Source organism: Pinus tabuliformis, chromosome 7 (genome assembly GCF_031772625.1).
Source record: "Pinus tabuliformis cultivar Carrire ecotype Pingquan chromosome 7, CPIR1, whole genome shotgun sequence".
Lineage (NCBI taxonomy): Eukaryota > Viridiplantae > Streptophyta > Pinopsida > Pinales > Pinaceae > Pinus > Pinus tabuliformis.
In genome coordinates, this window is record NC_142293.1 from 1,882,906,423 (window position 1) to 1,882,933,688 (window position 27,266).

A 27,266-nucleotide genomic window follows, 5' to 3' on the forward strand; every position below is an offset into this window, starting at 1 on the left:
AATTGAGAAATAATATTATAGTTTATAAAGTTAGCCTCCATGTTCAATATTATTTGAGAATGACTTTCCTAAATAATAGCAGTAGCACGGTAATATGAGCTCTGGTCGTTTTCTCTTTTATCTAGTCGTAGACCCAAACACATGCAACCATTCCATTGAAAGTATTGAGAATCAAGAGTAATCCTGAGTATCTATGAAGAGTAGGACTCACAATAGGATTGGCTGTTTCAAGAGTATGGAAGAGTTTAACAAATCCATCCTAAAACACACAGGAATTTGCAATGAAGATCCTAAATTAAATTCCATAATTACCTTTAACACGAAAAGAATCATACAAAAAATGGAAAGGAGAAAAATCTGACAAAAATGGAAAAATTACATTATAATAACAATTATATAAATTTTATTTGATAAGAACACAAAAATTTCGAATTCCTATTTGTGATAATATGTAAGTTATCCAAGACAAACACCAAAATATAGAACACCAGAATATAGTTCCCATTTTGGAATACCCCATAACATATATACCTCATTTCCCAAGAAACATTTTAATGAAGTTTCTTGGACATCTGGGTAGAATTCAAATATCAAGCAGAAGGTAGAATGCTTAGTGCAACTTCTTTCAAAGATGGCATAGTCTCCTGTTGATGTATACACACATGTTTGTCTCCAACTTTTCTCAGTACTTGCCAGGGTCCTGGATATGACCTGCAAAATTTCAAATTTCAATTAATTCTCCACGGATCAGTAGGTTTATAGCTTGATTGATAGCCTGCATAACTCAGTATTGATTTTCAGTAGGAATTAATGAACACTACCTGAAAAGTGTTCCTCCAACACGGCCTTTGAAATTGTGTATATAATATGCAGTCTCAAACTTGGGTAAGAAGTTCCTTGCAAGGGCTCCAATCTTTGGATAGAAGAATGGAGGGTAATCTAAAATAGTCAAGGATAAAGTTAAAAACATCATTCTAAACTAAGTCCATTCACCCCAGGTGGAGTATAAATTGATGGTTTAAGAAATGATACTTGTAAAACAGAAATTTCACTGTAAAGGAAATAAAAAATAAGATATTAATCATGGATTGGCATCTATGTATTGTCATATTTCATCAAAGATACAACCACTCCTTATTCGGTCTAGTTCTCCATTGAATATAATCAGTTTGCGATCTGTATGCACAACTGCATCCTTGTAAAGCTCTTCCACAACAAGCATCTCTAGACAATGTAGCTTTTCATCAGTACAAGACCATAACAATAATGAAGCATCGATTCCTCAAAATTAGTGATAGAAATTTGTCATCAATCATTTTTTCAATAATCAAGTTACATAATCCAGATTGCTAGAAGAAATGCAGCATCTGAACTTAAGGAAGAAACCTTAGAGTGTTTGCTGGAAATTATTGTGGAAATCAGCCTTGGAGAGCTAGGGGTGCCACTCATCAAACAAATATGAAAGTGCTGTAATATTTGACAGAATTATTAATCAAATCAAATACTAATTTGATCGATGAGTGATAATGATGCAGAAATAAAACAGCAAGAAAGGCAAGAGGGATAGGTTCCTCACATTCACCTACTCCTAAACGAATGAAATTTTCATTAATAGGCCTTCATACTAGATGAAAAAAGAAGTTTCTACAACAAATTTACAATTGACGAGCATAAAAATAAACCTTACAACAAAGTAGATGCAATACCTCACTTTTTCATCAAGTCTTCAAGATTGATATACAATAGAGCTCATCAACCTTCAGTTCCAACCTCCTATTCTCTATCTCCTCCCTTCTCAATCACTAGCCATATCACTTCAACCCAATCCCTCTCAAATGGAGAGAGATACTATTTTATTAGAGTGGGATACATCTTCTTAGTACTTACAATAAACAAGCAATTGTTTTCCCAGATCCATTAGTTTTCCATGGAGCAACAATAAAATATCCTCCTCAACAACTTCCCTCTTAAGTATAGCAAATAGTTGTTGAGATTCACTCGAAGTGAATGCAGAAAAGCTTGACAACTGGATTAGGCAGTTGGAAGTTTACTTGAGGATCCAGAATATGCATGATGATGCCACCAAGATTCAGTTGGCTTCTTTGAGAATGGATGGAGCAGCATTGGTCTGGTGGGAGGCCAAGACTAAAGAGGAGATCAAGAAATTTGGTAAGGTTACCTTAACATGGCCTGAATTTCTGTTAGCCATTAAAAAACAGTTTTATCTTCTTGCTCACATGCAGAAAGCCATTATGAACTGGCAAAATTTCAGACAACTTAAGGGTCAGAGTGTCCAAGACTACACCCAAGAATTCAGGAGAAGAGCTCTCTTATTAGGGGTAGATTTACAGACCCAGGAAACCTTGCTGAAATACATTGGTGGCTTGCATAGCTACCTTAGACACACCATCTTGATGTTTAACCCTACTAGCCTGGACGAGGTTTGTGTCCAAGCTACCCATTTAGAGGCAAGGGGAAAAAACACATTTGAAGAGGGTAGAAACAAGCCCCCCAAGGGGAAAAACAAAGAGAAAACCTCCAAGGGAAAGGGCAAAAAGAATGCATCTGTCAAACAGGAGAGTGAGAAAGTGATCTGTAAACACTGTTCTAAACCAGGCCATAAGGAGAAAAACTGTTGGAAATTACATCCTGAAAAAAGACCTCAATTTAACAAATCCAAAGGGAAACAGAAAACTGCTGCTACTACATCTACACCACAAGATTTAGGGGATGATTCAGGTGATGAAACCAAAATTGCAGCCATGGGTTTGAAAAACTTGAAGGGAAAAGAAATTGAAACTCAAGCCAGCACTAGTACCTCAAACTGCCATGTACAAGCTCCTAATGAGGAAGAAAGAATTGAACTATTTCACGTGAGGGTGATTTCAAAACATACTAAGATTGACACACTTTTTGATAGTGGGTCACAAGCAAACCTTATATCAGAGGACTTGGTCAAGCAACTTAAACTTGAGACCGTTCCACATCCGAAGCCATATCCACTTGGATGGATTTGCAAAGATGCAAATTTACAAGTTTCAAGGAAGTGCACAATGCGCTTTGCAATTACTGCACATTTTATTGACACAGTTGAACTTGATGTGGTACCTTTTGATATAGCAAGAATTGTTTTGGGAAGTCCTTACTTGTTTGACAGGAAAGCTATCTTTCATCGCCATGAAAACAAATATCATCTTTTCAAAGATGGCAAGGAGTTCATTGTTAGAGCTCATCGCAAGAAGACAAATATAGCGATGGTGAATGCAGGACAGGTAAAAAGGCTGGTCAATTCAAGTAAGAATTTTGTTCTTCTTATGATTAAGCCCAAGGTTGATGTGAATCATGAGTCATTTGACAATTGTGATCCAAAACTTAATTTAGAACTGTATGATGTAGTGGATGCATATCATGAGATGTTTCAGGAGCCAACAGGTTTACCTCCTAAGAGGGAGATTCAGCATGAAATCCATTTGCATCCAGATTGTCCTCTTCCAAACATAGGCATGTACCGCATGTCTATTATGGAGAATGCTGAAATAAAGAAGCAAATCAAGGACTTGTTGGACAAGGGTTTCATAAGGCCAAGTACTTCGCCATGTGGGTCACCGATTGTATTGATTCCAAAGAAAGATGGCACTTGGCGTATGTGTGTTGATTTCAGGGCCTTGAACAAGATAACGGTAAAGAATCGTTACCCACTCCCAAGGATAGATGATTTGCTAGACCAGCTGAAAGATGCTCGATATTTCACTAAGTTAGACTTGCGCAGTGGATATCATCAAGTAAGAATTGAAGAAAGTGACATTTGGAACACAACCTTTAAAACCAAACAAGGACTCTTTGAGTGGCTTGTGATGTCGTTTGGTCTGTGCAATGCACCTGCAACTTTCATGCGGGTAATGGATGATGTCTTGCGTCCTTTTCTTGATGATTTCGTTATTGTCTACTTAGATGACATCTTAATTTTCAGCAAGTCTAGAGAAGATCATGTCATGCATGTTAGGAAAGTACTTGATGTTTTGAAGAAGAATCAGTTATTTTTTAAAATGTCAAAGTGTGAATTTGGAAAGACTTCTTTGGTTTATTTGGGACACATAGTAGGAGGAGGTGCTTTGAGAATAGATCCTGCTAAAATAGAGGCTATTGTGAAGTGGCCTACTCCCAAATCCATAACAGGGGTAAGAAGTTTTTTGGGTGCAGCTCAATATTGGAGGAAGTTCATCTCTAACTTCTCTTCTATAGCAGCTCCTATGCATGCAGTGACAAGTATGAAGCATGCTTTCCAATGGGGAGGCAAGCAGCAAAAAGCTTTCGAATCTTTGAAAGAGAAGATTAGTTCAGCTCCAGTCCTTGCATTACCGGATTTGAGACAGCCATTTGAGATACAAACCGATGCTAGTGATTATGCCATGGGTGCAGTTCTTCTACAGCATGGTAAGCCTATTGCTTTTCATTCTGAAACTTTTAATGGTGTTGTTGTAAATTATCCTACATATGATAAGGAGTTGTATGCATTGGTACAAAGCGTCAAAAAGTGGAAACACTATTTGATGGGCAAAGAAACTATTATACATACCGACCATCAGCCCTTACAGTACTTGCAATCACAAAGCAAGTTACAACAGTCACGACACTTCAGATGGATGGGCTTCTTGCAACAATTCCATTTGGTAATAAGGTACTTTGAATAAAGTTGTTGATATGCTTTCAAGGCCTATTATTGGTGTTGTTACTTTACTTAAGAATGATTCCATTGTACATGATAGTTACATAGAACAATATGCATCTGATGATGACTTTAAAGATGTGTATGCTAACTTGAGTAAAGAGAATCATGTAGAGGAAAATGACTGTCACATGCATAACAATTTGCTGTTTCATTTGGGAAAGTTGTGTATACCACAGGGGGAGAGAATAAATGTCATAAGAGAAGCTCATTCTTCTCTTATTGCTGGCCATTTTGGTGTAAGCAAAACAGTTGCACATCTACAGAGGTATTGCTATTGGCCTCGCATGGTAGATTCTGTTTCAAGGTTCATAAGAGGTTGTTCATTATGTGTTACAAGCAAGCCTAGTAATAGGAAACTTGGCTTGTATACTCCTTTTCCGGTACCTTCTAGACCATGGGAGAGCATCTCCATGGATTTTGTAGGAGGTTTGCCAAAATCTAGAAAGCAGCATGATTATTTATATGTAGTAGTTGATCGTTTCAGCAAAATGTGTATACTTATGCCTTGTAAGAAAACTATAACTGCTGAACAAACTGCTGAATTATTTTTTCATCATGTATGGATTCACTTTGGTTTGCTTACTTCCATCATTAGTGACAGGGATTCCATATTTGTGGGGAATTTTTGGTCCAACCTATGGGAGATGATGGACACAAAGTTGAAGAAAAGTACTGCTTTCCATCCGCAAACAGATGGACAAACAGAAGTTGTGAACATAACCATTGTGCACCTCTTGAGAGGTTATTGCAACAAGCATCCCAAGCTTTGGGATGAACATTTGCACTACATACAGCATGCTTACAATCGTGCCAAGCACTCTTCCACAAACACCTCACCGTTTGAAGCTTGTTTTGGTTACTTGCTAAAATCACCTCTTGATTTCATTCTTGAGAAAGATGTCGCCATTGAGGGACATAGTGATATTGACAAAGCTCGTTCATTCATTGAAATAATTCAGCAAATTCAAGAACAGCTTGAGAAGAGTCAAGGCAAGTACAAGGAAAGACACGACAAGCATAGAGTCGATCACAAGTTTCAAGAAGGGGATGAGGTATGGCTGTACATTAGTAAGGAAAGGATGCAAGGAGAAGGTAAAAAGTTGAAGCCTATTCGTTATGGTCCATTCAAAATCCTCAAGAAGGTTGGAAATAATGCCTTTCAATTAGATTTGCCTTCCTACATGCAAATGTATTCTGTTGTCAATGTGGAGAACTTACGTTTGTATGAACCTCCTTTGATTGTTGATCATGAAAGTGCTGTTCAGCTGCCATCTATAGAAGATTTCTCGCCAGAATTCTTAGATGAGCTGAAAGAAGATACAATCCTTGACAGAAGGGCACACACTTCAAGGAGGGGCAGTGTAGATTATGTTCGGGTTGGTTTCAAAGGCAGCAAACCGAACAAGTCAAAGTGGATGGAGGTGGACAGAGTGAGGGAGCTGTACTCTCACCTCTTTAACAGGTAGTTGAAGGCTTTTGGGGTCCAAAAGCTTCCCAATGGGGAGGCGTGATCAGGTGCTCATGTCCTAAGTGTCATAAAATGCTCAAAATTTAAAATGCTCAGAACTGGTTCAAAGTTGAACGACTGGAAAGTGCTCGTCCTCCTGATTCCGGCGCCACAAACGGTTCGAAAAACGGTCGCCATATGAGAAAGTTATGGCAAAAAGAAGAATTTCTCAATAACATTGAAATTTTGATTTTTTTCAAAAAAAATAAAATAGAATATTCTCGTAATATTCTAGAGAACATTCTTTTTCGGGCAGCATATGGCAGGATGACACGTGGCAAGCTCGGAGGCTGCCACGTGTCCATGGTAACGTCAGCATATGTATGGGAGTTGGTTTCAGGCAACCAATTAGAGGATGACACGTGGCAGGCCCGGAGGCTGCCACGTGTCCCATGGTGACATCAGCATTATGGAGCATATGCGTTTAAAAGTTTTTGGTCGACTTGTGGTTTGAACCCACGACCTGTCTTGTAACATTTCAACGCCATACCAACGCGCCACAGGGGTCACAGTTGTTATATGTGTGGTGGCAATTGTTTATAAAGTTTAAATTTGGTTTGGGCGGGAAATGAAAGGGGCCAACCCCCATACCATGTGACCACAGCCCAAAACCGTGGGCCAAACCCTTAACCGTCGGGCACAAAATCCGAGGTAAACCGCCAACCGTTCATATGCATTTATTATAACTGCAGTCAAGTTGGCGGAAATTTTGGCAGAGCGCCAAATTTGGGCGGACCCGCCATATTTGGCGGGCCTAACTGGCTCCAACTAAAGTTAACTGGAGTTTTTTTAGGCTAAACTGGAGGGAATCTTTAATGGGCCATAACTTTGGCTAGGAAAGGCGGTTTTGGACGAATTTTTTTTTTTTTTTTGGTATTTTCGACCTTCTGAAGCCATTGACACAGGTCTTACAGCCATCTGAGGTCATTTGCAAAGGTTTTGGAGCCGTGGAAGTTCTAGGAGCCACCAAGGCCCAGTATTGGGAAGACTGTATAGGGTTGCAGGTATCCATTGGAGGTGAACCAGTAGTCAATCCTGAAGGATTCAAGTGTTCTGAATTCGTTTTTACCATCTATTCCACCTGTAGATGCTTCTATTCAGTTGTGTATTCAATTTGAGCATTTAATTAAAACAAGGACAAGCCCATTTGGGAGCCTTGGACCCAACAGACGTAGCCCTGGAGGGGTGAACTGCTTCATCAACTTCTTTGGCATCTGTGGTTGATTTATTTTGCAGAACAAATTCATTTTAGTGTGTTAAACAGTAAAAGAAAATAAATCTACTATACTTAAATGGGTCATGAACAGCTGAAAATTTCATTTGTTTCTTTTCTGCAAGACATGGACATCTTTTAAACATGTATATTTCTGAATTGAATACCTTGCAAACCATTTACAAGTAGTTTCAAATTCAGATCAATTGGAGACTTTATTCCTCGGCTTCACCATTTGTGTTTTAATGATCAACCTTCAAGTTGTTAGGATCTGAGTGAAGGTACTGGCTCTGATACCAATTATTATAAATACTAGGAGGGAGGGTGAATCAATATTTCTTTTCAATTGTTACTTTTACCAGTTAGATCACTTATATTTAGAACACAAAATGAACAATAAGAATAAATACTTTTATTAATTTCTTCTTTACAATAAATCAAGTACTGTTGAAGTTTCTAAGTTTACTTAGTTTAGAAACCCTTCATGCAATTTTTCTGATTTATTCCTACCTACTTGTTATTTTTCTTTAACAAGTTATTTACAAAGTAAATACTGAAAATAAACACCAGTGCATGCTCAACATATTACAGATCAACAACTAAAAGAAACAAGAACAAACACACCACATGACACCATTATTTTTGGACCAATGTCCCCGGAAAAACCCAATGCGGGAAACCGGTGCAACTATCTGAGGGTTTTCTTATAAAGCAATATTAGAGTACAATCTGGGTGTCGTAACTGGCTTACCCAATAGAGAATTTCCTTAGCAGCTATACCTCACAGTTTGAGAGAAACATCTAGGCTGAAACCCCGGAAAACCCTTCCGGCAGCTCCTCAGCACAAAACTGCTCCTGCAACCCTAGCGTCTGCCCAATCTGGACTGCGTCAGCCCTTCTTTGTCTCACGTTGGCCCTGCGTCAGCCCCAGGAGGCCCTGCGTCAGCTATGGGAGCCTCTGCGTCAGCTACGCTGGCCCCTCTGGTGCTCTGCACGGCACTTGGCTGCCTCTGCGTGGCCCCGCGTGAGCCCTTGCTGGCTCTACGTCACTCTCCTTGGCTGTTGCGTTGCTCTTTCGGCACAATCTCTGCCTTCTCTGTTCCTCTGTATTCAATGCCCCTCAGCTTCTCTCCCGATCACTGATTCTATCTCTCTTAGAAAACCCCGCTCTAGAGAATAGAATGACTGATCATTTGGTGTGTTCTCCAAGTGACCCTCAAGCCTCCTCTTATGCTTTTCTCGTTGACATATCAACGGCCGAGATTAAGTCCTAATCATAACGGCTAAGATTAGATCCAGCTTGATCCATGTCTTTTGGACCACTCTAACACAGATTCATATTAATACACATTAATATTTTATTTTCCCTAAGTTTAGACTTAGGGACTCCATTAAAAATATTAATTATTTTTATATCTCCTGATCTGTTTAGAATCTACCCAAACCCTTTCTGGATATTGGAAATCTCATATGCCCCAACCTCTCCACCAAATTTCGTGGCTAGAGCACATTCGATGCTACCCCAAATCAACTCTCCCTCTTAGTGAGGACTGTGCTGTAGCAATACTCCTCATTGAGTATTACTCTGATCATCCAGCATTGGTACCTGTGCTGATGCTAGGCCTTCCTACCCAACATCCTCTACACTGCTGCATCCTGTACTACTGCCCATGGTTCTGCCACCACCACTACTGCATCTGTACGACAACTCCCTTTGCATCCGTGCTGTTGCTGGTCCTTTCTCCCAGCATTGCATCCGCACTGCACCTCCTCTCATCATGCTGCATCGTGTTGCCCACTATTGCACTGCAACTCAGTTACTGAGAAGTACGTAACTGATCTCCCAACTGACCTCCCTGTTGGGCTAGAAACACCAACTGATGCTGAAGCTCCCTCTACTGCTGACAAGTGCTCCCTCTCTGACCTCTGCGCTGCTGCAACAACTCCCTACATCTCGCACCGTTGCACACTTCACTGCGCCTTCCTGCACTGGTGCAACACTCTTGTGCCTCTCGCACTGCTGCAGCCTGCTAGCTTTGCGTTGTCTTGGGACTCCTGCACTATAGCTCTCTCTGCCGCTCCATCCCCATCCGTCTCTACCCACTCAGCCAATCCTGCTACACCTCGTCGGGGCTCCCGTAGCAAGGTCTAATCCAAGAGGCTGGGTACCTGGAGGATCCTGCCCCTCATCGCCTGTAATCCACCTAACTACAACTTGATGTCTCCCCACTTTTGCTCAAGTGGCATGTGTGCACTCATGGCACAATCATCGTCTGTCAAAACTTCCTTCTTTTCTTGTGCTGGCGTTGCCTTAGTCTCGGAAGACTCTCCCTTACTCTTCTTCCTTGGGCACTGGGTCACACAATGAACCATCTCCCCACAGTGGAAGCACTTGATCTTGGAGAGATCTTTCTTCTTCCGCTTCTCCTGCTTTCCCTCAGATGCTAGGGCCACATTCTCCTCCTCCTGCTTGACCTTGATCCCTTTGCTGTTGCCACCTGTCTTTGACTGTCGTCTGATCTCTTCCTTGCGAAGAGCTACCTACATCTCGTCCCAAGGTAGGAGAGTCTCTATGCCCAGGATGCTTTGGACAAACACTTCCCACTCTTTTGAGACAACATTCAGGGTTGTCCTCACCATAAGCTCCCGATCCGATGTTGCTCCTATAGCAGTCACCTGATCTTGGATCTCATTCAGTCCTTCGAGGAAGGAGTCAATCGTTTGACCCTTCTTCATCTGATACGACCTCATCTGGTTCTCGAGCAACATTCTTCTCTGCACAGAAGTATGCTGCTACAACTTGAGAGCCTCCCACATCTCAATTGTCATTTCCTTCTCGACTATATGTGGTACCACATGATCCTTGACCCCGTCAAGGATAATGCACTTGGCTCTCGCCATCGCCTCTTCGTACTTGTCATTATCATTTGGGTCAACTGGGATAGCTATTTCTTCAAGACGAAGTTCTTGACACGATTGCTATCAAGCACTGATAAGATTCTAGCCTTCCAGACTGCGAAGTTCGATGCTCCATCCAGTCTATCCTAGTCTCTTACCCCGTGAAGTGCCATGACGCTCCTCTACTTCCCTCCTGGAGGTTCTCTGTTCGACTCCTCTGAGTCTCTACTTCCCGTCTGGAAGTTCTCTTTTGGACTCCCTCTGAGTCCTGATTTCCCTCGTGGAAATTCCTCTGTCGCTTGTCGAGATGCCCCCTACTCTGATCGTCTTGTGCAACTGCACTGCTGATCTGAGTTCCTCGGCTAGAAACCCTCGGTAACAACTCCTTTGGCCCTGCTCTGTCAGGTACTGTTCTGACTACAATACCTCACCAACTCTACTCTGCAATATTTCTACAGCCTTCTAGACTCCAGCAACTGCCTCTTTGCCTCACGCTGGCTTTGCGTCACCCCAGATGGGTCTGCGTTAGCCCTGGGATGCCCTACGTCAGCCCTCTGGCCCTCTGTGTCAACGACGCTAACCTCTCTAAGGCTTTGCATAGCTCCCGACTTCTTCTGTGTGGAACTCGCTGGCTCTGCGTCACACTTCTTGGCTTCTGCGCTGCTAGAAATAGCTTTTGTCACCTCAAGATAGTTGTTTTCTACTGCTATTGCTCCGCTCGGCTAATGTCTTTTAGTCCTCCTGTGATCTGCAATCACCCTTTGATACCATGTTGAAGTTTCTAAGTTTACTTAGTTTAGAAACCCTTCATGCACTTTTTCTGATTTATTCCTACCTACTTGTTATTTTTCTTTAACAAGTTATTTACAAAGTAAATATTGAAAATAAACACTAGTGCATGCTCAACATATTACAGATCAACAACTAAAAGAAACAAGAACAAACACACCACATGACACCATTATTTTTGGACCAATGTCCCCGAAAAAACCCAATGCGGGAAAACCGGTGCAGCTATCTGAGGGTTTTCTTATTAAGCAATATCAGAGTACAATCTGGGTGTTGTAATTGGCCTACCCAACAAAGAATTTCCTTAGCAGCTATACCTCATAGTTTGAGAGAAATCTCCTCGCTAAAACCCCGGAAAACCCTTCCAACAGCTCCTCAGCACAAAACTGCTCCTGCAACACCAACGTCTGCCCAATCTGGACTGCGTCAGCCCTTCTTTGTCTCACGTTGGCCCTGCGTCAGCCCCAGGAGGCCCTGCTTCAGCTCTAGGAGCCTCTGTGTCAGCTGCGCTCGCCCCTCTAGTGCTCTGCAACACTTGGTTGCCTCTGCGTGGCCCTGCGTGAGCCCTTGCTGGCTCTGCGTCACTCTCCTTGGCTGTTGCGCTGCTCTCCTAGCACAATCTCTGCCTTCTTTGTTCCTCTGTACTCAATGCCCCTTAGCTGCTCTCCCGATCATTGATTTTAGCTCTCTTAGCAAACCCCGCTCTAGAGAATAGAATGACTGATCATCTTGTGTGTTCTCCAAGTGACCCTCAAGCCTCCTCTTATACTTTTCTCGTCGACATATCAACGGCTGAGATTAAGTCCCTAATCAAAGGCTTATATTAGATTTGGCTTGATCCATGTCTTTTGGACCACTCTAGCATAGATTCATATTAATACACATTAATATTTTATTTTCCCTAAGTTTAGACTTAGGGACTCCATTAAAAATATTAATTATTTTAATATCTCCTAATCTGTTTAGAATCTACCCAAACCCTTTCTGGGTATTGGAGATCCCATGTGCCCCAACCTGTCCACCAAATTTCGTGGCTATAGCACATTCGATGCTACCCCAAATCAACAAGTACAACATATGTAGGGCTCCAACCCTAGATGAAGACACCGATCTTCAATTCCCCAGGCTCCAACCTGTAATGTGCCAAGCACCGACTTGGACTTTCCAAGGCACCAACCTTGTCAATTTTGAGGCACCAACCTCAAGGGCTCCAACCCTATATCTGGTTCAGGCTCCGACCTGGGTTCTTGAGGATTCTGATCCTCTAGGGCTCCAACCCTACCTTCCAAGGCACCAACCTTGTATTTTCGAGGCTCCAACCCTTGCTTTACTTCATCAAGATGTGTTTAGTTGTACTTCACGGCACCCAATGTCTTCTTCACCGAGCCCTATCAATCTTCAGCAATGCCTTCACTTAATCTCCACGTCACGTCATCAATGACAACCTTGTTCTTCACATGAAGGTGTCACCATTGCTCTTCATGTTACCCAAACAAAACTTCTTCAAGGTCACCTCATGACGGCTTCAATGTATCATCATCTCCAAGGGTGCCTTCAGGAACAACTTCTACAAGTCTTCCAAATGTTTTCAAGAATCCCTCAAGGTGTCTTCAATGGGCTGCTAGATGACTCTCCAAGGTATGCTCAAGAATATCCCCAAGGAAGCTACAAATCCACTTCAAGATATACTACTTCAAAACAATGTTTGATGGACTGCTCTCAAACAATATTCAAATCAGCTATACCAAGATTAGTCTTCAAAGCAAAGCTTCACAAGTTCCAAAGATAATCCTTCAATTTGTCATCATGACAATGTTCCAAAGTAACTGCCAACCCAAGTCTGCTTCTAGCTGCTTCTAGGACTGTTTCAAGATGTCTACACAATGCTGCTCTAAGGTTCTGTCCAAACAATGCCTTCAAGAATGCTTTATCAGCCTGCTGCAATAAGCCTTCAAACTATGCTTCAATCTGCTCAAAACAACTAGTGTTTACTGTTCACAAGACTTTTACTGTAATCATAATCTCAAATGATCATACTGCTGCAATCATGATCGTACTTCAGAAACTGCTGCTGCTTACTGAGGTGGAGGAATACTACTGCTTGGTTCACACAGGATATATGAGCTGCTGTTTAAGAGGAGATTCCACCATCAACAATGCACACTGTTCAGGATCCGAATAATCACAGTCAAGAATAGTCCGAGGCCCAGTCAAGAGTTGTAACCACAGTCAAGTATCCGAGTAATGGGTGCACCACAGAGTTGTATTCAAAGGATCCGTTGTTCAATAAATTCAAGCCCAAAAACAATTCCTTCAAGCTCCTTCTTCAAAGTTCACGAGTTGTGAACAGTGGCTGTAATTCTGTGTTCCTTCACGCAGATCTTATGCTAAAATGAAGTCCGAAATCCCCTATTAATAGCAATTTTTGCAATGTCAAATGAAGAGATACGTCACTGTTTGGAGGCCGACTTGTGTAGGCTTGCTCAGGTCGGCTCCATGTCCAGAATTAATAACTTAACTTCAAAAATTAATTTCTCCCAAACCGCTTGGAGTTTCGGGCTGAGTAATAGCTCGTTGGAAAGGCAAAATTAAGCTCTTCAAGATGGTGAAGGTCTCATGGTGAGATTCTGCCTCTAAGGTAGTAAAAAATATTTTTCTTTGTGACTGTCCTTAAATTTCTGTGCATAAAATATTTGGAACAGTATGAGGAATGTTTTGGGATAGCGTGGCTTCTCCATTGTTTTGCACCAATAATGTCATCATGATAGTATCCAGCATAATGATGAAGGTATAGCATCATGTATTCAATGATAGTGCAGTAATATGTCATAGTTTAGCCTTCATTAATTTGTCAAAGACACCAAAGTAGTCTTCCAATTATGTCAAAGTGTGGTCATTCTTTAAAGAGTATGACATTATCACGTGTATGATTTCATCAATTATAGTACTCCACTTCAAAGGCTTGTATATTGGCACCTAAGGTCTAGATCACCAATCAAGGCACATGATTGGCACTTAGCAACATTATAGTTAATTCAAGGACTTGTTCGGGCAAGACTTCTTCATTAGTGTCTTGACATCTTCTTCAAACAAGGGTTATGACATCATCATTCAGAACCAGGCATCTCAAGAATATTTGCCATATTGGCTAGTGCCATATTGACATCAATGAAAACTTAGATTAACGAAGAATAACGTATTAGATTTTGTACTAGGAAAGGTCAAGGAACCCTCGGATGATGCAGGAAAGGAAAAGTACAAAGAAACTGATATTCTTGCCATGAACTAAATAGTAGATGGAGTCAAAGATAACTTGATTCCCTACATATCCTCTCCAGAAATTCTGTCTCCTGAAATTTCGGCCTCCTCAAATTTCACTCTCTTGAAATTTCGACCTCTTGAAATTTCGCTCTCCTGATGCTAATGAAGCTCAATGAGATTTCTAAAAAAACCTCCACAATAGTGAGTTTGGGTTTCGTCTAACACACCAAGAAACCCAAGGGTTTTTGTCACAGGGCTCTCCCTAATCTTGAAAACCAAGTTCTCAATATAACTCTCCAAGAAAATACTTCAATCCAAGATGTCGCAAATGACTTGCTTTTCCATCTTTTAAAGACTTGATGGATCTCTCTCCAACCTTCTAGAAGCACTTTTATTTTATTATTTTATTTCCATTCTAAAAGCTCCTCCCTTTTATTTTATTTGACTATTATTATTTTATTTTATTTAAGTCACTTTTAATCCCAAAAAATGGTAAATCTGTCTCTACAATTTCTCTGGCCACTAAAAGTCGCTTTTCATCATCTCATTCCGTAGATCTCTTCATCTCGGTTCCAATGAACTATTACACTAAGGTGTTTCTCCAAGTAATCCACTTAAAATAACACCTTTGAGTTAGTTTTTGTAGCATCGGAGGTGTTCTAATCTCGAAACTTTGTGGAGAGGCTAAAACACATGAGATCTCCATAACCCAGAAATTGTTTCTAGAAATTCCACCTAGAAGTGTCTCAATTAGATTATTAAACTATTTTTTAATGCTTCCTAAGTCTAAACTTAGGACAACTAGTTATTTAATCAGTATTAATTGAGATAAGGTGTGAATTATCTAGAAACTCTCAAGAATCGATAGGGATTTAATCTAGGCTCTTGATTAAGTTTTAATCTTGGTCATTGGAGGTCCAACAAAGGATTATAAGAAGAAGTCGATTGGTAGATGGAAAACACACTTGTGAGGTTTGATTTCCTTGGCAGTTCAATTTCCAAAGAGCAACAACAATTATTAGAAAGACAAAGAAGGAAGCAAAAACCGTGAGGGGCAGAGACAGTGAGGCCAGAGGAAGTTTTTCCAGATCCGGAGTGGGAGTAGCAAGAGATCGAGTTATTCCCAGTAAGGCAGTGCAGAGGACTGCGTAGTTGCTTCAGAAGAGCAATTCAATTTAGCTGGAGGAAAAATCGATTCATCTTCGAGAGGCCTAGAAAATCTTCCAGAAGGTCGAAGAATCATTTTCCTCAACAAAGACAGGAAGAATGACTTGATCAAAGGCTATTTTGGGTTAGACATCGAAGGGTCCACATAGAAGCCTGCATAGAGGGTCCAGGAGGAAGCATATTCTCAGGAAGAGTTGTGTCGGGGTTGATTGTGGAGGAAGGAAATTCCCTTAGATAATTTTGGCAAGATTTTCTTGTTGTTTGGATTGCTAGTTAGGCTTCCATAGATTGTACTCAGAATTTCACTACTGCATAATAATAAAAACCCTCAGTTGTTGCACCGATTTTCCCAAGTTGGGTTTTTCCGAGGACATTTGTCCAAAAATAACTGTGTTAATTTTTTTATGTGTGTGCTAGTATATTCTCAGTTTCCAATGTTATTTTCTTCCTTAGTTTATTTATGAAGGTTGCAGTGTGAATTATTTGGTATTTTCCATAGCAGATAAACTATTAAATTAATTAACAATTAGAAAAATAATTTCCAGTTGTTGCAATAGGATTTCAGTAGTGAAATTTCCACATGGTATCAAAGGGTGAGTGATCAACCAGGAAGCTCAGAAGTGGAGAAGGGAATTTCGCTATTCAGAGTGAGAAGTAGGCCGAAATTCTTAGAGGTTGCGTAGTCCCTAGCTAGGAAGTACGAATTGTTGGGGCAAGGTTCATTTTTCAGTTGCAGGGTAGCAGAAAATTTGACTTGCCCATAATAGTTATTTCAGCAGGCAAAGGGAGTAGCAGTAGCTTAGATTTTCGTTGAGAATATTGCTTGATTGGATGCAGAGGGTTTTGCAACAGCAGAATCAGCATCGGGTGGAAGAGACAAGCACACACAGCAGAGGGAAAATTTCTCTCAGGGGACTTCGAGTTTCAAAAGTCCAATTTTTCCAGGCAAACTGGCAGTAGTTGTGAGTGGATCTTCTCACTCTAGAAGGGAGTGCGAACAATAGAGAAGCAACAAAGCAGAGGGAAAGAGGGATTTTTTGACATGTTTGTTGAGATGGCCATAGTTAGGCTTAGAGATCAAGATAGGTTGGAGGAAGCCTCCAACTATGTCATCTGGAAGGTTAGGATGCCCTTCCTTCTAGATGAACATGGCCTGAAATCCTATATAGATAATGTGGTAGCAGTACCCCAGGACCCTGATCAGCTGAAGGAGTACAAAAGAGAAATGGCGAAGGAAAAGTGGATAATCTTGGATGGAGTCTGAGATCATATAGTCTCACATATATCTGGCCAGAACACGGCCAAGGAGATGTGGGATAGTCTTTCCATGCTATATCAGAGTTCTTCCAAGCAACAAAAGATGTTTCTCCAGGAGAAGCTGAGAAGTGTCAGGATGCAGAAGGGTGAGAGCATAGATGGCTTCCTCACTAGGATTTAGGAGGTCTGTGATCAGCTAGTAGCTATTGGGGAGGTGCCCCAACCTACAGAGCTTGTACAACTAGCACTAAACAGTGTCTCGGAGGATTGGCAGGTGTTTTTCCAAAGCATCTTGGGCAGAGACACATTGCCAAGATGGGATAAGATGTGGGTCAATCTACAACAAGAGGAGTTGAGGCATGCTCTATTGAAGAGTACCATTAGCGGAAGCAACAACAAGGTTGTGAAGAGTGAGAAGGAAGAAGAAAATGTGGCCCTAGCATCCAAGGGTCCCAGTCAGGGGCAGGGGGAGAAGAAGAAGAAAAAGGACCTATCAAAGGTCAAGTGCTTCAGATGTGGTGAGTTTGGTCACTACAGTATGCAGTGTCCTCTCAGGAAGAAGGACAAGCAGGAGAAGCAAAACCAGGCGACAACATCAGTCGAGATAGACAAGTTGTCCTCCAGGCTGGAGGAGGACTTCGCTATGATGGCAGCCATACCTCCAGGAGTGAGGTGGGGCAACTCGGAGCTATAGTCCCAAAGATTACAAATATTGGGCAGGGTCCATTGAGGTGTCCTCATGGATCATCACCTTGCTATGGGGACCCACAGTGTTCAATAGCAGGATGGATTAGTGTTAGTTATGCAGTCAGATCCAGAGTGAGAGTTGCAGACTAGTAGCAGTCAGGTGTTGAGGAGCGCAGTGCAGTGTTGACAGCAGAGCAGGTGGCTCAGTGCAGAGTTGGCAGCAACACAGTTTCTTCAATAGACAATGCAGATGCTAGTAGTAGTCAGGACTCAGGAGACAGATGCAACAGACATAGATGATTCAATATTTTGGATGCTTCTCAGTTGTAGTTGTTGCAGTTGCAGCAACAATAGATGAGAGGGAGTTGCAGTGCAGATGCAAAGTTGGTAGCAGTGTTAGCAGTAGCACAGATGCAACATCAGATTTGCGCAGTGGTTGGTGGGCAGTGGAAGGCAGTCACAGTGGCCAGACATCAGCAGCGTGAAAGAGGGTGATATAGAGACAGGGTGTTGTACCACTACGACACTAGAACACCTTTCTCGCTAAGAGGGAGTGTTAGTTTTTGTAGCATCAGAGGTGTTCTAGTCTCGAAACTTTGTGGAGAGGCTAAAACACATGAGATCTCCATAACACAGATTGTTTTTGGAAATTCAACCTAGATGTGTCTCAATTAGATTATTAACCAATTTTTTAATGTTTCCTAAGTCTAAACTTAGGAAAACTAGTTAATTAATTGGTATTAATTAATATAAGGTGCGGATTATCTAGAAGCTCACACAGATCGACAGAGATTTAATCTAGGCCCTTGATTAAGTTTTAATCTTGGTTGTTGGAGGTCCAATAGAGGATTATAACAAGAAGTCGATGGGCAGATGGAAAACACACTTGTGGGGTTCAATTTCCTTGGTAGTTTGATTTCCAGAGAGCAGCAACAGTTGTTGGAAAGCTAGAGAAGGAAGTAGAAACAGTGAGGCCAGAGGAAGTTTTTCCAGATCCAGAGAGGCAACAACAAGAGTCTGAGTTATTCCCAACAAGGCAGCGCAGAGGACTACACAATTGCTTCAGAGCAATTCGATTTAGCTGGAGGAAAAATCGATTTAGCTTCCACAGGCCTGGAAAGTCTTCCAAAAGGTCGGAGAATCATTTTCCTCAGCAGAGATAGACATAACGACTTAATCAGAGGTTATTCTGGGTTAGACATCAAAGGGTCTGCACAAGCACTGCACAATTAGAAAAATAATTTCCAGTTGCTGCAATAGGATTTCAGTAGTGAAATTTTTACACTTTGGTGTATGTAATTAGAATATGCTAATAATAACCCCATTTTGCAGGAATTGTCTAAATGCAACAGAACCAAGAACAAACTGTGGTACTAACCTTGAAGATGAAATATAGTGAGTGAACTCTGTCGGACGTCAAAAAACTCCGCAAAACTCTTCTTGCCCACTGATGACGTAATCTCACTCCTATGACCTGGCTGTCATAAACCCTAGAAACCCACCTGAACTGCATCATAAAAGAAACCAAAAATGGTAACATTACATAAGAAGGGGAGTCGCCATGAAGATGTGTATCCCCAAATCCATCCAAATGCTCCATGGGTACCACTTGCAAATCCCATCAATATGATGAGAATCACAATGTGAAACCTCATACAATATGAGGTGTAAAAGGATGCATTTACAATAACATTAGTACTAATTAAAAATAGACATATCATTCAAAATTTGTGACCACTTGATATAGAGGTTCTATGACATTATAAACATGCATCAAATTGTTGTCACAAACATCATCCCTTATCAATCAATTTTTAATCTCATATATGGGTCTTCAATTTGATCTTGGAGGCAACTCAATTGTTGATTAAGTGGTGTAAACAGTAAGGTTTTCCATCCTTATTGTTAATTTTTGCATTTGCCCACATCTAATCGATCCTAACAGACACTTTTTTTTTCCAACTGAAACTAAAGGCTCAAGAGAAATGTTGTTTACTTTATGAGAATGTCTAAAGCAAGATTTTAAGCTTCACTCTTTTACTAACCTTGTGTTAGGGGGCAGAATCTATCAAGAAAACCCATGAAATTCTAGTAAATATAAGGGAACAAATAAGTAAATATTTGTTCTAAGAAGTAATAATCTAGAACACGTTAAATTGATTTTTTGTTGATTAAATAATTTTAGAAAACTGTGATTTCTCATAACTTAAAACTTCAAATGTATCTGCACCTTTAGAAACTGTCAGAAATTTGAATACTAATGTATTTAACGCATAAGTTAATAGTAAATACTATGCCTTATGCCAAATTTTCCATTTACTTTTAATTGCATCTTTCCTTAAAGGCATTTTCAAAATGAATTTTAATTGATTTGAAATCATTTTAGTGTAGCTTTGAATGTAAAGCTTTTAAATTTATGTTTCTTATTTTCTAGTAACATTCTGTACTGCTTATTTCACTATTTCTGTAGTTCTATTTTTGTACTATTCTCTTCACGAAAAAATGTAACATTTGTTCTATCAAATATATAAGTTCTTTGGAATGCTATTTTTAGGGTGGCAAATTATAAAGTGTTTCCATTTTCCCACTTGCTTCAAATTCAAATTCTTTTTTCTATCGAGAGGAAAATACGTTTTCTCATATTAGTCACCCCTCTTACAATTTACTCCTTATGGTGGTTCTATTCTCTGAGCAATTCCCCTGTTTTCTAACTACAGTGATTGACATGTTTCATTGAAAATATTTTAAGTGATTAGTAGCCATTGAGAGAGAAAGGGAGACAAACCATCCACATTGAAATATGGATAGGCGACCAAAAATATTTCATCCGTCGGTTGTACTCGCTTCACCATTTTCACTTTTGTGCCAAATCCAAAATCTTCTAGTAATGATGGCTTGGTCAAATAGTCCATCTTGAATGCAACTCCCTCAAAAACTGTTTTCTTAGCGAATTCAACTTCTTTAGCTTCAGGGAAAAACTGTTCAAGGAAAAATGTTATAAAATTAGAAATCCAAGTCAGGACAAGTATTAAATGAAGTCAATGCCATACACTAGAGCAATTAATAGAACATAGCTAACATAGCTAAGAAAAAAATCATTAGAAAAGTCCATGTTTACTGTTAGATAGTGTCAATAACTAAAAAGTGGTACGGAACACAGATTATTCAAGGTTTTCAAGTTCAATCAAAGACACCTTAAAAGAGAATCTATTAGGTCAGAATTCTTAAACATGCAACTTATGAGCTTTTCCTAGTTTTTGGTTGCTTCTTTATGATCTTTTACCACATGTATCACACTTGCATACCTGTGTGAAAACTGTATACAAATGGGTGAAATTATGGAATCACAGTATGAACTCAGGTCAGAAATGTATAAAACAAAGATATATTTACAAATAAAGCACATGACATTTAGAAAAAATTATTGCCAGCATAGATCAAAAGAAACAATATCTAAAGGACCATCACAATCAATCTATCCAAGAACATGCAATGATGTATATTGAGTACATAATAAGCAACCACCTAAGTATGAAAAAAAATATGGATTGACTCACATAAGGCAATCCCACCATATAAGATCTTTACAATGGAAAGCAATATGCATTCAATAGAGCTAATTGATATAGAGAAACTTCATATAACTTATAACCTTGTACGTAAAACTGCAAATGATGAATGGATTAATTCAAGATCCAAAGGATTGAAATATTACTCAGTGTGTGCTACTGGCATTCTTTTCCATCTTTTATTGCTCTTATTTTCACTTAATCTTCAAAAGAGATATTGTTTGGTAGCTTCAAAAAACAACAAAGCCAAAAAATCAGTCAAGGGAGACACAACGAAAAAACTGTTGATCAATTGTTTCCTTGTTTTATTTACCTTTGTTACGCATCATATTGTGACTTCCATTATACTGAGTGAGATTTGATGTTGATTCCTTGGAGTTTTTCAATAAATTCGGGTGGTTAATCTTTATGGAACCCCCTCTCTTCATGGCATCATATCGTCTGATGGCTCGACCTTTGGGAGAATCTCAGTTTTCCTTTGCTGAATGCTAATTGTGCCTACTATTTGGTTCTCTCCTCATGGTTGCATTTCTTTGTTGATGAAACTTTGAAGTTAGGAGCCTATGGTTTCACTGAATACTTAATTTAGTTGTGGGATGCTTTTTGGTGGTAAGGTATATCATTGATGACTTGATGAATTAATCATGATTATGTTGTTTATCCTAAAGACATGAAATATTTAAAAATTTAAAACAAATTTCAAAATATCTTGGCTAAAAGCAATGAAAAGACTAATTTTACTTATTCATTAGAAATTAAAATTATATTAAATTTTAAAAAACCAAACTTTTTATTTTATTTGCCAGATATATACTCTATCAAACTTTTCATAAATAAATATAAATCACTTTAATGAATGACATCGTTTCGAATGACCTTATTTAATTTAAAAAAGGATTTGTTTAGGCAGGTGACAATTTTGCCCGGATCACAATTTTCTCGCTGGAATCTGGCAATTTTTTCTCAAAAAATCGGAAACAGAGAGTGTTTGAATTGTTTTTTAATAGTTGAAATGGATTCAACACTTTCAAGACCCTTGGAGCACCCAAAGTTCTGAAAATTGACAGCTGTCACTTGGAGTTCCAAAAATTTCTGCCAGATTTCGTCAAAATCATACTAGAAAAATGTTAAAATTGGCAACTAGGGCCAAACTCCATGTGGGTCATCTTATTTATGGCAGCTGATATTTTTCTTGGATCCCTCTCATCGAGAGGTGTAGGATTGATCTAAAGATCATCCGATTCCGATAAGTATTCATGGAGTTATGAATTTATTTGTGTTATAAGACAATTTGTCAAGGTCGGCCAGCAACCAAATAACCCACACATGTGCTCAACGTTTTAGTATAAAAGGAGATGACTTGAGAGTCATTTCACACACACTTCTCTCTTGATTTCTCTCCACTTGTCTTGGGTTTTAGTGTGAGAGAAATCTAGGAGGAAGTAGCCCTAAACGCAGGAGGAAAGGAGGCTAATCTATCTGCCCTAGCCGCAGTCCTAGCCCTAGCTTCTACGCATAACCTAGCCGCAGTCATGAAGAGATGCCCTAATTCTCCACGCTGTCCCAAGGGTAACCTAGATGCAGTAAGGAAGGAGTCCTACGCATGACCTAGGTGCTGTCCTAAAGAGGTCATGGACAGCATGAGAATTTAGGGACTGTTTGGAGGGTTCAGGGGTCCGAAGTGCAGGAAGGAGGGCCAAAGGACTGCTCTTGGAGGCTGAAGCAGAGAAGGGGAATTCTGGGTTGTTTGAGGGCCAAGTGGAGGGGAGGCAGACCCTAAACAGGCAGCCGCAGACCTGTGATGCCTTGTTGTAGCAAGCCACAAGCATATAGGGCAGGCTGAGGTTGTTAAAGAGGGATAGACTGCCTAGAACCACAGCAAGAAGGGTCAGCCTCCTAACAAAGGGCAACCGCACTCCTTAACAGCAGATCTGGGCAGAATTGAAGGTTGGATATGGGACTGTAATGATGCCCTAACCAGGCCTACGTGGCAGCATAGGAGTGGACCTCGAACAGTGAGATGAAGCATGCATTTTAGGTGCTTGGTGTGTGTGCAGCAAAGGTCTGTGGTAGGCCACTCCAAAATAGGCCAGATGGAAGTGTTAGGGACTGCCATATGCTCACAGCAGCATGAGGAGGCAGCCATCTACCTTGACTAGACATTAAGGTAGTTTAAGGTATGTTGGGTTGCTGTAGCAACGGGACAATAACAAACATGGTGCTGCAAACACAAAGGAGACAGCAAGTGATCATAGGAGCAACAGTCACTTACAGTGGGACAGCTAGGCAATGGTGCTTGTTGGAACAAGGTAAATAGGATAGCTAGGTAATGGTGCTTGGTGCTGCAAGCAATCATAGGAACAACAGTCACTAACAGTGGGACAACAATGCTAGTAGTGAGATAGCATGGTGCAGCAATACCACATGGGACAGCAGTGGCAAGCATGGTGCAGCAATGGCACATGGGACAACAAGTACATGGTGCAGCTAGGTGCAGCAATAGTACTTGGGACAACAAGGATACTTGGTGCAGCAATGATACTTGGTGCAACAAGTACATGGTACATTCATGATTGGTGAAGCATGATGATGAGGAGCAGCACAACGATAGGTGCAGCAAGGCGATGGAGTCACCTTGGAGAATCAGTTGAAGCAGCTTGTCTTCAACTGAGTTCAGCTACCTCATGTATCATCTTCTTAGAGATGATCTATGCTCTTATTTAGATAAGTCAAAGTGTTGACTTCTGTTGTAAATGTACTATCTCTCTCTCTCTGCTGAACTATTGAAGAACATATAAGAAGAATTGATCAAGGGTTTCCCCACATTGGGGTTTGTCCCTAGCTAGCGCCACATCTTGTGTCCTCTTGTCTTGGCTTGTCTTCTGCGATCTATGTTTATGTTCTATCTGCAATTTACTTTAATGCTGATGTGATTGCTAATCTGGAAAAGATATTGAGCTAACTGTGAAAATTGAAATAAATTGCTCTAAGCATAGAACATACCTAAAATTAACATGGTATCAGAGCTGAGGTGAAGACAAAGCCCAAGCAAGAGTGAAAGAGCAATCACTGAAGACAGTTGGGAAAGGACAAAAGGATCAATGGATTCCTCATCCCTCTTCAAATTCACGAAGGGTGAAATCGAAGCAGAGAATATTATCAGAATGACGTTGTGGAAGCTTCTAATGGCCTACCTAAAAGATCACTTCAACGGGAAGTCCGGATCTAAGGGTGGAAGGAAAGGAAGATGCCTTGTTAGTAATAAGTTTGACCATTATGCGAAGGAGTGTCTGAATGGCAGGAACACATCACTTGATGATGATGACAATCATTCCAGGGACATCTTCAATGATCGGAGGAATGACAAGTAATGGATGTCATCAAGGAAACAGCCGACTCTTCAAAGAAAGCAAGGAACCCCAGGTGTGAAGAATCAAATGTTGTTTTTGATAAGATAAAGAAGCGTTATCTTGTATTGGCCCTCTCCTTCAAACTCTTTGGGAATATGGCTTATTGATTGTAGTGCTCCAGAGCACTTCAACGAATAGAAGGGTGCTCTCTCTAATTTGGTAGAGATGGAAACAATCGTGGGATTATACTTGGAGTCGATGCCACCTATCCCGGAAAGGGTGTAGGGAATGTTATCGCTCAAATGAATGAGGGTAACTCGATTCATTTACAGAATCTCTTTTATGTACCTGATTGCAAGAAGAACCTGGTGTCCATTTCGGCAATGGAAGTCAAAGGTTTCAAGGTGGCATTCATCGATGGAAAGGTACGTGTTTGAAAATGGAATTTTCAAAGATGCTTTTGAGTTCAAGGTTGGCAGTTTGTATCAAGTTGCAGGATGGTCCATTGGGGACCATGTCAGTTGTCACATCTCATCTATAGCACCGGAGGTCTACTTATTATGGGGCCCTACCCAATGTGAGTCAGATGGTGACAGGGATGCTTGAATTCAAAAGGAGCATGAAGGTACATGTCTGAGATGTACCGAAGGAAAATCTTACAAGGGGACCATTCCCCTCATGTAGCAGGTCCATAGGTTTGGAACAACCCGAGGGGTTTGAGATTCATGATCAGGAATCTCATGTATGCAGGTGGAAGAAAGCCCTCTATGGCTTGAAGCAAAACACCTCGGGCATAGTATGAGAGGATTGATAGCTGTCTGATGAAGCTGAGATTCACTAGGAGTGAAGTCGATCCAAACCTTTGCTTGAAGGTTGTGGATGATAGACCTCTCATACCGGCACCTTCTGAGGATGACCTCTTTCTGACAGGTGCAAACCCTCTCATTTGCAGAAGTAAGAGGGAGTTGGATTCCGGATTTGGAATGGTGAACTGCAAGCCCGTGACTACCTCGATGGAGCTTAACTTTCAGAAGTTATGTGATGGTGATGCCGGACCAGATTTGGGAAATGCCTCTGCGTTTCATAAAGTCATTCGCTTTGATGTTCTTGGTGAACTTCCGTCCGGATATATGTTTTGCAGTTAGCATGTTGGGCTTATATTTGGTTGAGCCTCACTAGATTGGTGCCAAGAGTCTTCTGAGATATCTTCGGGGTACAATCTCTAATGGATTGAGATACATTGCCGGAAATGTGAAGCTGCATGATTATTCGAACGCTGATAGAGAAGGCAGTGTGGAGGATCTCAAGAGCACTTTGGAGTGTTGATTCTCTTTGGGTTCTGCTCGATATCCTGGATGAGCAAGAAGTAGAAGACGGTTTCTTTGAGCACCGCTGAGACTGAATACATAGCTACGAGTATGACCTCGTGTGAAGCTGCCTGGTTGTGGAAGCTCTTCAGTGAGTTGTTTGTACACATGATGGATACCACCGTGATCTTCTGTGTCAACCAGGGGGGATTCGATTGTTGAGGAATCTCATATTCTATGATTGCTCTAGCATATAGACATCAGATACTACCTTATCTGGGATATGGTACGTCGATGAGCGAGGAGGCTCCATCGCATTGAGACTGATGTACAAGTCGCAAACATTCTGTCAAAGCCCCGGGGAAAGGTCAAATTTGTGACTTTCTCGAACGACTTGGAGTCATTGAGAGACCCTCTTATGAGGGTCCTGCATGATGCATGCATTGAGCTCTAGGAGCTCCGGGGGGCTTGGGGTACTTCTTGGAGCAACAAGCAACCATAGGGCGACTCACCCTCCCCTAATGGTGCGTTGTGTACAGGGTGAATGGCTCAACCTTCCCCTGTGATACCCCGTGGCGACTTAGGGACAAGATGAGTGGTTCTCCTATCGAGGCATCCTATCCATGCAGTGTGGGACTCATGAGAAGTACCTCTCATCTGGCCAATGAGCAGGGAAATGGATTAGGGACCATAGTAGTACTATCGATGGACACATCGTTGTATCTACCGTACTCCTTATGCTAGGATGACCTCCATTGATCTGGGAGCAATATGAGTGGTTTGAGATACTCTCTTGTGATATTGAACTGGGATCAATGAAACTGACTTCGGGTCAGTAAGAATGATATGACTCACTCTCTTGGAATTGATCTGGGATCAGTAAGAGTGGTATGACACAGTCTCTTCATATGGAACTGACTTCGGGTCAGTAGAGAATGGTATGAGACATTCTCGATCAATTCTTCTTCTTCATGGTTCAACAGACCAAAGCAGAGATTAGCAACGCAGAGCAGTGCAGGGCACTGATGGCAGAGATAGTACAATCAGACAAATGGATCAACAGATGGAGTTCTCCCTAGTTAAGAGGGAGTGTTAAAATTGGCAACTAGGGCCAAACTCCATGTGGGTCATCTTATTTATGGCAGCTCATATTTTTCTTGGCTCCCTCTCATCAAGAGGTGTAGGATTGATCTAAAGGTCATCTAATTCCGATAAGTATTCATGGAGTTATGAACTTATTTGTTTTATAAGACAATTCGTCAAGGTCGCCCAGCAACCAAATAACCCACACATGTGCTCAACGTTTTAGTATAAAAGGAGATGACTTGAGAGTCATTTCACACACACTTATTTATTGATTTCTCTCCACTTGTCTTGGGTTTTAGTGTGAGAGAAATCTAGGAGGAAGTAGCCCTAAACGCAGGAGGAAAGGAGGCTAATCTATCTGCCCTAGCCGCAGTCCTAGCCCTAGCTTCTACGCATAACCTAGCCGCAGTCATGAAGAGGCCCTAATTCTCCACACTGTCCCAAGG

The 27,266-nt window shown here is 40.9% G+C and overlaps 1 protein-coding gene across 5 annotated transcripts in view; it reads right to left on the reverse strand.

Annotated features, from left to right (window-relative positions):
- Nucleotides 1–425: 425 nt before the first annotated feature.
- The window catches only part of LOC149255995 (protein LPA3-like), an 81,723-nt gene continuing 54,882 nt past the window's right edge, over nt 426–27,266 (reverse strand). For 3 of the 5 annotated variants that reach the window (XM_089457358.1, XM_089457354.1, XM_089457355.1), the window contains 4 exons: nt 20,294–20,486; nt 1,126–1,224; nt 822–939; nt 426–711 (listed from right to left, as the gene is read on the reverse strand). In XM_089457358.1, the coding sequence (XP_089313484.1) occupies nt 591–711; nt 822–939; nt 1,126–1,224; nt 20,294–20,486 (531 nt within the window). In that variant the 3' untranslated portion in view covers nt 426–590. The remainder of the gene's footprint in view (nt 712–821; nt 940–1,125; nt 1,225–20,293; nt 20,487–27,266) is intronic. The other 2 variants (XM_089457356.1, XM_089457357.1) reach the window with 2 other exon arrangements.